Source organism: Hippocampus comes, unplaced genomic scaffold (assembly GCF_001891065.2).
Source record: "Hippocampus comes isolate QL1 unplaced genomic scaffold, H_comes_QL1_v1.1 scaffold22, whole genome shotgun sequence".
Taxonomy (NCBI): Eukaryota; Metazoa; Chordata; class Actinopteri; order Syngnathiformes; family Syngnathidae; genus Hippocampus; species Hippocampus comes.
The window spans coordinates 2753482-2763269 of NW_017806175.1; the positions used below are offsets into that span (position 1 = coordinate 2753482).

Consider the following 9788-nt stretch of genomic DNA (forward strand, 5'->3'; position numbering starts at 1 on the left):
TGAACAACAGGACTTTGTCCTCACAATATTACAATTATGTTCCTTAAAAAACACCATTCTTAAAAAAAAAAAACAGCTTATTCTGCACAAAATACATAATATATGTGTTTCACTTTTTTTTTCCTTTTTAAAAAACAGCTTATTTATTACTTTTAGGATAAGGATTGTTTCTTGTACGACTACACTGGAAGGACTGCAATTTTTTTTCCTGGAAAAAAAAAAATACAACTTTGAGAACCTGCTGCTTTCCCGACGGGGGAAAAAAAAAATCACACTAAAGTCACTTAATCATAACATCATGGGTATTTATTTTAAAAAAACATTCGAAATAAAAAGATATGTTATTATAATTATTATTTACAAGTCTAAAATTTTTCATGAAAAAAAAAATCCAACTCTTCTTCCGAAATGTGTCATTTCTTTCCCTAACGTTATCATTACACTTTACCTCCTCATTTTTTCACTGGGGCCCTTCTTGAGGATGCTTAAAAAAAAAAATTAAGCCAAACAAAACGCAAGCAACAGAACTAGTGTCGATGAAAACACTTTATTCCTCGTTGCAATTATTGTTTCATTGAAAATGAACAGAGCTGTAAAAAGGAACCAATACAATAGTTGTAAATTCACATCATCATCTTGGTGATCTACTGTATATCCATGTTCACGTATTGATTGATTGATTGATTGAATGGCTTTTGTTCAAGTCCTTCTGATGAGATTGGCATTCCTCGTCATAATTATTGGTTTTGTAATAATACACGTTCTAGCCATGTTTACAGTAAATAGGACCAAAAAAAGACACAAATCTACGGCGGGCCTTCAGGGAGGGACCGGAATTCGACTATTGAAGCTTGACTCAGCATGCACTATTTGGGGGAGTCCAAGATCGCTACATGACAGCCAAAAGCACAAACGAAAAATCTCGAGCACTGCGCAACTCTGCTCCATGACAAACAAACAAAAAGTCTTGCACCCCCAGCATATCTGGAGAAAAAAAAACAGTCTACGGTGGACTTCGAAAGCACATGGCACGTTAACTGTACTCAAACCGCTCCTGAAGTAATAGAAGAGCAATAACATCATCGTTTTGAGAATTATACAAGAATTGCCAAGGACTACTTGAGCCGCACTGACATGAAAACACAACTAGATTATGAGGTCATCGTGTTAGGACAATGAAGTCGCGACCCCCCCCAAAAAAAAAATCTTTGCAGAATCAGATTTTGTCAAGTCTTTTTTTTTTTTTAAGGGGAAAAAAAGCTGTATAATTTTTAGACGTTTTTCTTCAAAAAATGATGCTGTAAAAAAAATTGATCTTTCCTCTTTTTAGTTCATCGGGAGAACATGGAAACTCCACTCAGGAATCTAACACTGGAACTTTGCACTGTGAGGCAGACATGCTAACTCATCGACCACCATGCCATCCCTCAGCCATACTTTTGTTTCTTTTTTATATAAAACTTTATATATGATGAGAATAAAGTCTGTTTTTTTTAAGAAGACCATTTTTCTTCCAAGTCTATTTTTCCCCTCAAACTAGTAGGACTTTATACTGTATTCCAAAAAAAAAAAAAAAGTTGACTTTTTCCTCAACAATAACAAAACTTAAAATTCTTATCTTTTGCTTGGGAAAAAAATTGAAGGGGTCGGGGGGGAACTCTGTGTGAAAAAGTAGAGTCACAATTTTATGTCCGGTTGCCTAAGATTTTTATTTTTCAAGAAAAAGTTTGTTTTTAAAGTCTGATTTTTTTCTGATATAAACAAAATGTCATTTATCAAAAAAAAAAAAAATGCTGACTTTTCTTGCAAAATTGCAACTATGACTTTCTCTCGTCAGATGTGTATTTTCTTTTCGGTGCGGCGCAAATACCCCTTGGTAAATAATACTTTCTCTAGGTTACAATGTATATTACAAGCAGCTCAATGACTTTGCACGGCACTTCAGTCATTGGGAATAAATACAATACTTTCTGCTCATTTCAGTCACACGTCGCCAGTTCATTCTGCAGGAGAAAAGATGATGATCGTACCTGGCCACTTCAATGCACATGGCTGAGAATGGGGCGAAAGTGCACAATGAATCTCGAAACATCATGGAAGATCTCAGACTGGCCTTCCAGTCAAATAACATCCAGTGATGGAGGATAATAATAATAATGGGATAAAATGACTCTGAGGATGTCGTGCTCCTTATTGGAGGGGGTCGGGGGGGGGGGATCCAGTGACTGAGTGAAGGGAATCCCAAAAGCTTCTAGACACGCGTCTTGTCGAGGTCGACCTTGACCGGCAGAGGCCCCGCCTCCTGACTATCCTCGACCAGCGCCCGCTTGACGCTGACAGCCGGCAGCGGGCTCAAGTGGTACGGATTCACCTTCGCCCGGGCGTTGTCCAGGAACTCTTTGTCGCCGTTGATGCTCAGCTGCAAACAAAATAGTCATCGGAGTGATGTGAGAGCAATGAAATCTTCCGCGACGTCATTGCTATGGAGGGCGATTTGGATGTTAGCATTTGGCTGAAATTTTCAAACATTTCATAAGAACAAATTTATAAAGTTAGAGCAGTTCTTATGGTTTTAGACTTTATTCACATTCTTAAAAACACATCAAAATGCTTTCATGTCTCCCCCTCCCTTCGCATGCAATGGATTATTCCATCTTCTAGTGCAGCTCATTTTTTAAAATTCATTTTTAATGCTATTAAGGTACCGGGAACTAGAGTGGGCTAACTCGGTCGTACCTGTGTCTTGATGTGCTGGTCGGGTGCGGTGACCAGACTGGCGCAACTGAGCCATAGCATGACCATGATGGACAGAAAGAGGCATGCCGCCAAAATCCATCGGGGCAGACCTGAACGCCTGCATGTGAGCAAGAAGATGGAGATTCAGAAAATGGTCAAATTGGAAGCAGATTTTGTGTTCACTGAATTTAAATGCAAACCTCATTTGCTTGGAGATGCTATCAGCCATGAAAAATGTCACCACGACAACACCGGTACCAAAAGTATACAAACAGAACCGTTAACAGTTCGTTTGAAATGCATGAGAATTTGCTCAGTTTTTTTTTTTTTAATTGAGTGGATTTTTTTTTTTTAATTATACGGATTTGTAAATGAAAATATATTGACATGTTCCACAGCATATTGGTTCAACTTTAAAAAAAAACCCAGATATATACATATAATGTGTCCTTATTTAAAATGGCATTTTTGTCATTATTTGGTTAGGAATATGTTTGGCGATATTCTGTTCCATCCAGGTGATTTCATTCTTAGGAAATTGAACCAAACGGAACTGGTTCGGAAGTTTGGGGTCCTATGTGGGCACCCCAAAAAAAAAAATTGGGGTCCCATCCATTGTTTATGTTGCCCAGCCCTGATTCGCAACATAATATAGAACATAGAATATATTAATGTAGAAACATATTGCTCCGATCTATCTGGGCTCACCTGGACATGCAGCCCAGGAAGTCATGCTCAGCGGCGGCGGCGACGCTCTCGTCGGCATGTTGCACCTGATGTTTGCCTCTGCTTCCTGCTTTGGATCCCGCTTTCTCGCCACGCCCCCTTGCACCTGGCAACAAAAAATAACATCGTCACCACAAGAAAATTGTGTTTGTTATGGACAAAAGGATGTCATTTTACATGAATTTGATTTTTATCAGATAAATCCCCCCCCCTAAAATTAGACAACACTCATAATTTTAATATAAAATATTAAAATTAAAATCAATAAAAAATAATTTGAAGAAATTTGTTTTTCATGAAAAAAGTACAATTATTAGAACAGTCATAGTTTTAATTAAAAATTTTTTTTAAATAAAACTTGCCATATTTCATTAAATTTTGTAATATTGTGAAGGTTTAAAAGTCACAATATTACAAGAAGTTGATTTTTTTTTTCCAAGATTAAATTGATCACGTCATGAGAATGAAGTCCCATTTTACCAGTAAAAAAAACTTGATGTTTCTTGAATAGATAAATAAAATGTGTCATAAAAAAAAAAAAAAAGTCATATCTTTTCTCAAGATGTACACACGCATATATATGTGTAAATACCACACATTTTACATTAAAGTATTTTTATCAATGAAAAAAAAAACTCATATTGTGAAATAAAAATATCTCTGCAACAGTTTGAGAGCCGAGGAGTGTTTGTCTGTGCTCACCGTGAGGCTTCTGTGTGTGCGAGTGCACCTGAGGCCAAGGGCTGTCGGCCACGGAGCGAGGAGCCTGCAGCTCGGGAAGAGAATACTCCATCTCCGGTTGGCTCTGAGGAAGCCGAGAAAAGATGACACTCGGATAGTCATTAACATGCATCGCAAGAGATTTTGCAAGGTTTTTTTTTTTTTTTTGGTGGAGAAAAATAAAAGCTGGCTGTTCTAGTAGGCTTTGTACACATTTTTTTTTTCTTACTTTGCTTTAGTTACATTAATGATTACTTAGTTGCAGCGACAGGTATCTAATTAGTTACACCCTCGGGATGTGTCTTTGGGTTGCTCTGATGAACCCAAAATCAAGTTCAGCTGTTCTAGTAGGCTTTTGCTGATAGTTCTGGGGTTATTTTGCTTTTGTTTCATCAAGTTATCATCATGATTACTTAGTTACAGTAACAGTTAGAAAATTAGTGACAAACTGGAGACGTGTCTTTGTTCAGAATTGACCAACTGCATTCAAAACACCTGCAAAATGGGAGCCAGCGCTGCCATCATTTATAAAGTGCCTCTGAGTAACCCCAAATAAAGTTCAGCTGTTCAAGTAGGATGATGGTTTGGATCTTGCGCTAAAGTGTAAGTGGGTTTTGTTGGCTGCACAGACAGCTTAGTTTCTGATCATTAGTTGCACGTCACACATATGTAAAGATGGAAACCGTGCACAATACGTCTCCTTAGATACCATTTCGACTGCACTCAGTGTCATAGGAAGTGATTTTTATTTTATTTTTTTTCATCCGTCACATAACATCAGCGCTGCCGACCAAGCGCTCTATTGTGTGATCCGCGTTTGCGCTTTCCCTTGGAGACATTGTTAAAAAAAGGATTCTTGCCTCGCCGCAGCCCTTGCCTGCACAAGCGACCGCAGTCAGCGATGGCAACACTGTTGATGCCTTCAGCAACGCACGCATGCACACAAAAATAAAAAAAACACACTCGACAAGCACAACTTTTGATTCGGCGGCCCTTCTCGTCCAGCTAATATTATATATTTTAGAAACAGCTCTCGGTATGATGCAGTGCAAGTGAACAGCAATGCAAATTGCATCCACAATAATAGTAGGCTAAATTAAATTGACAGAAAGCCTTCAATTGACTCAAGCATAGAGAATGCAGTAAAAAAAAAATACAGTGGTGTCTTAAAATAAGAGTGAACTTTTTTTTCTTTTTTTTTAAAATAGATTCAGGCCGTCATCCAGTTGACTTTTCGCTTTGGCTTGCGAGTAAAATTAGCAGATACTGAACAATCCTTGAAAAAACAGGTTTCAGGCTGTACAATGCCACTGATGTTTGATGTCAAAGTAAACATCAAACAAAGAGAATTCCGTGTGTATTTACAACAAACAACTTTTCTGAGCCGACGTGTAGATATAGTGTCACGAAACAAACCCCAAGAAGTTAAATATTGTTCAAGTAAAAATCTGCATATAGATGAATCCATGGATGCTGAGTCATACCTGGGTTTTTTTTTGTTTTTTTTTTGTTTTTAAAGAGAATTTAGGTACACCCCGAAAACTGAAATGACAACTCTTAGTGGTTCCCAGTGAAACTCACTGTCACACTACCGCCACAAGCAGTCATCACACTACAAAAGGTGCTCTGGAGCCTTACGTCCTACTTCTGCTTCAACCGACATGTCAGCACCACAAAAAGCAAACATTCATCATAGTCGACAAATGAAGAAAAACAGGAAAAAAAAAAACCTGCGGTGTCTGCGCCTCTGTATGAGGTAATGTCAAGTTTCTCCTTTTGCATTGCAGGCTGCGCTTCAACATATCATCAAGTGTGGATAAACACTGTCAATTTCCTCAGGGTCCTTTCATTACGCAGCCCAAATTGCATTCTGCAGTTCTGGAGTTCGGACGTTGCGGTCGACGGGCGAGACTGATCCCATTTTATTTTTGCTGTCTCTCTGCACCTTTACTATGTATAAACGCTTAACTTTAGATTCACGAATACAAACATAGTATATGTTTTTTGTTGTTCCACATTTAGATCCGATGATAGAAAAATAAGGGATTTCATGGCAGAAGAGGGGATGAGGTTTTCCCAAGTGGGAATATTCACAATGCCAAAAGGAAGTGGCGTCGCTTAAAATAACTTTTAACGAGCTGTGATTTTGTCCGAGAAAACGCGCCGTCCTTCACGCTCGCCCGACCTTCACAAACCCGCCGAATCCAAAATGAGCCCTTTTGGCCCTGATAAAACACCAAGAAGCATCGAGAAGCTAACACGTGGTAAATCGCCAACTGGAGATGAGGTCACAGCTCCTCACTAGACCACACCCCTTAAAGGAGAAGGTAACACCCCAAAATTTCTATGCATCCCAGACAAGTCACACACATCATTCTACTTAATAATGCATTTGTGGAATTAAGCAGCGTTTTTATTGATCTTAATTGGCGGCCATTTTTCCATTTGCTGGCGACTGAAAATGATATCACAGTTGCTCAGGCAACAACCAGTCACGGCTCAGTTGTTTTCTGTGTTTGGTCATGTGACATTTGCAAGCTGGTCGTTATAATTGGAAAGAGCTAAACTGTTTAACTAGCAAAGCACGTCTGGAGTGATCTGTACACATTAATACAAATGCTTGCCATTCTGGAGCGAAGATTCACTGTGTAGCTTAATCGAATATAAAATAATAGGCAAAAGTTACCTGGAAAACGACGACCTTGCCATCGTCGGCCTGCAGGTAGAAGGTCCAAGTGGAGGAGATGAAGCTCTGGGCGGAGCTGACAATGTCGTTGCACCAGCTAGACACGGCCTCCATGACGGAAGGCGGCTTGGGGCGCAGGGTCATGGCCTTGAGCTGCGGAGAAAATCTCTTGTCATTGCGTGTGTCCCTTTGTGTGTGTGTGTGTGTGTGTGTGTGTGTGTGTGTGTATTTGCTCACCTTCCTCCTTTGGATTTCGGGTTCGGAGGGCTGGCTAGCGCAGCCGGTGCTGCACGCGTCTTGTTCCATGAGTTTGACGTAAGCCTCCTGGCATGCTGTGGACACACAGGAGAGTGTGCTGATGTGCACTGCTTACACAAATAACATGGCTGCAGCAGAGATGGAATAGTTTGGGATTTGTCATGATACCTTTTTTTTCAAAAGTGCTTTGTTTTAGTTTAGATTTGTTTTATATATATTTTAACATATATGGAGTGCAAGATAAAAAGTAAAAAAAAGACACGACGTCAAGTCAAGCCTGTGAAATAAAGCAAGGAAACTACAATTCCCACACAACTATTCCTCCTTCCTTCTTGAATGTCAGTCCAGTAATACCGAAATAAATACATTTAAAATGAACCCTGAAAGCTCGTTTATTTCTTAATTCAAGATTTTTGGTAGATTGATAGTGACTTTTAGTTAGTTTCATAAACATAAAATGTAGCTTCAGTTCTGTCATTTATTTTAAAAGCATTCTCATTTTATTTCGTTAAAAGTTTTTTTTTTCCATTTGATGCAACAAGCGAGTTCAATTTACACTATGAAACAGACAAAAAGAGGGGAATCATTTTCACATTGTTTTGCATTAGGAAGAAAGGAAGCCAGCGACAGTCACAGGAGTCAATTGCGCTAAACATTGCCAAAAGCAAAATGGTGCCCAATAAATGCAAACAAATAATATATCCAAAACATTCTTTTCATAAATCCAAAATGCAATAAAGGAAATCAAGGCAATCAAAATATTGCTCTTGACTCTTTTACATCATTGCACTCCAAGGTAAACCAACTTAGACATTCCCCCCCACTGTAAAATTCAAAGGGACGGCTTTGTGCCCTGTAAAGGGCAACCAAAGCGTACTTCCCCAGTAACAAGTCCCTCGAGTCAAAGCGAGAGCCGCAGATGGAGCCTCTCACCTCCTTGACACTCATCCTTGCTGGTGTTAAAGCCAGCGTTGCCGTTGACAAACTGGCAGATGGAGTAGAGACGACAGCCGCGGTGACAGGCGTTCATTATGGAGTCCTACAAGATGACCGTGTGTTAGTTGTCACATAAATAATGTACATTTACTGCATTGGAGATAACACTGAGGAGTAAATCAAGATTTTCAGTCTGTCTACAAACAGGTGTCAAATCCAGGTCCATAAAAAATATATATATATATTTCCACAGTTTGGCTTTAGCCACAGAGGTTCCTAATCAACTGGCAAGTAAATGGGCTCCCAAAGAGTGGATTAGAAGCACCTGTGGATATTTTTTTTAAAAAAAAAATTTTTAACCCAAATGAGATAGCTAGAATACAGCTGCTATGCTAAAAGTACAAAATGTGCTAAGGTTTTGTGTTATGTCCTGTCGTCAAAAAGCACCACGGCAGATTGCAAATGATTTTATAATGTGCCCTGTACATGGTATGCTAACATATAGCAAGATAGCAACCAAAGACACTAAAGCACATTTCTATGGATTGTATAGCTTGCGTCTAGTACTATTTATAACGAAAAGGCAACTAGATGAGGATTTGACATGGTGTGCTGTAGTCAAATTTGCTAATATTCCGAATCAAAAGCGAAAATGCCAAGAGTTCGCCTTGCTAAAACGCGAACGTGTTTAACCAACAGTACGGTAAACTCTTGCGAGATGGCAACCTGAGGGCAAACGATGAGGCAGATTATTACTTGCTAAAATCTGGTACGATTTGTTATTAAAAGTTTTAAAAAGAAAAATCGACTAAAACGCCTGACAATGTAATCTCGAATCTGATAAGAAATGGTGCCCTCTGGTGGCCAACACGAGCTCGACATGCATGCAGCTCTCATAACAGCTTTGTCATCTTCTCTACAGCATTTCCGCGTTTACCGACAATACCAAACAACATCACGGTTCAAATCGCGATTAATTATTGAACTATTAATATCCTCAAATTGTCCAGGTTTTGTGGACGGTGTGACTTTGGGGCCCTTTGTCGGGTTGCAAGATGCAGGGCCACACCTGAGGGTTGGGGCGATGGAAGAAAAAGAAAAACAAATCAATGCTGCAAAACCTTTTGTGAGCCGTGCCACGAACGGGTTCTCGGATACGCTTTCACCCGCAATGTTCGACTGATTTTCGGCCTGAGCAGGATGACGCTGCGCAAAAAAAACAACGAGCGCACAGACACACACACGCGGGCACACACACAAACAAACGCGCTAAATGATTCCTAAAATGCATTCACAAGACGGACATTGTATCTGTTTTGCTGCACAATCAATCGTGCGGTCTTTTGCATTATAACGATGGCTTACATTTGCGGGGCCTTTGTTTTTGATGGCGAGCTGGCATTGCTTCTTGCAGAAGCTGATGTCGCCCAGCTGGTTGTCGAACACCTCCAGGGAGGACGCGGCGACCGCGAGACCCGCCAGGAGCATCGTGAGCAGGGCCGAAGAGGAGCGCATGTTGGCGGCCGGAGCAGAGAGCCTTGTGGACGGCGAGGCGAAAGGGACAGCCGGTGTCGGTAGTGGTGGTGGCTCAAGTGAGAAGAGGAGGAGGAAGATGCGCGATCCTGGTTTTCTGCCGCTGCTGCCGCCTAATGCTGGAAGATCGTGACGTCACGCACCATCACCGCGCACAAACTGACCCCCCACCCCCACCCCCTGAACAACACTG

At 40.3% G+C, this 9788-nt stretch overlaps 1 protein-coding gene across 1 annotated transcript; it reads right to left on the minus strand.

The window, feature by feature from the left end:
• Nucleotides 1–1778: 1778 nt before the first annotated feature.
• tmem59l (transmembrane protein 59-like) lies at nucleotides 1779–9788 on the minus strand. The gene is made up of 8 exons (XM_019896727.1): nucleotides 9428–9788; nucleotides 8060–8165; nucleotides 7106–7200; nucleotides 6869–7021; nucleotides 4165–4267; nucleotides 3445–3568; nucleotides 2737–2854; nucleotides 1779–2419 (listed from the first exon to the last, which is right to left on the minus strand). Exons 1-8 carry the CDS (start codon nucleotides 9575–9577, stop codon nucleotides 2252–2254), a joined length of 1017 nt encoding a protein of 338 aa, XP_019752286.1. The 5' UTR covers nucleotides 9578–9788; the 3' UTR covers nucleotides 1779–2251.

Excerpts from the sequence above, each read along its gene's own strand:
- tmem59l (XM_019896727.1), bottom strand. The coding sequence starts at position 9,577 with ATGCGCTCCTCTTCGGCCCTGCTCACGATGCTCCTGGCGGGTCTCGCG. Across the intron at positions 4,268-6,868 it reads GCAAGGTCGTCGTTTTCCAG|AGCCAACCGGAGATGGAGTA; the intron begins GTAACTTTTGCC and ends CGGCTTCCTCAG. Across the intron at positions 2,420-2,736 it reads ACCAGCACATCAAGACACAG|CTGAGCATCAACGGCGACAA; the intron begins GTACGACCGAGT and ends TTTTGTTTGCAG.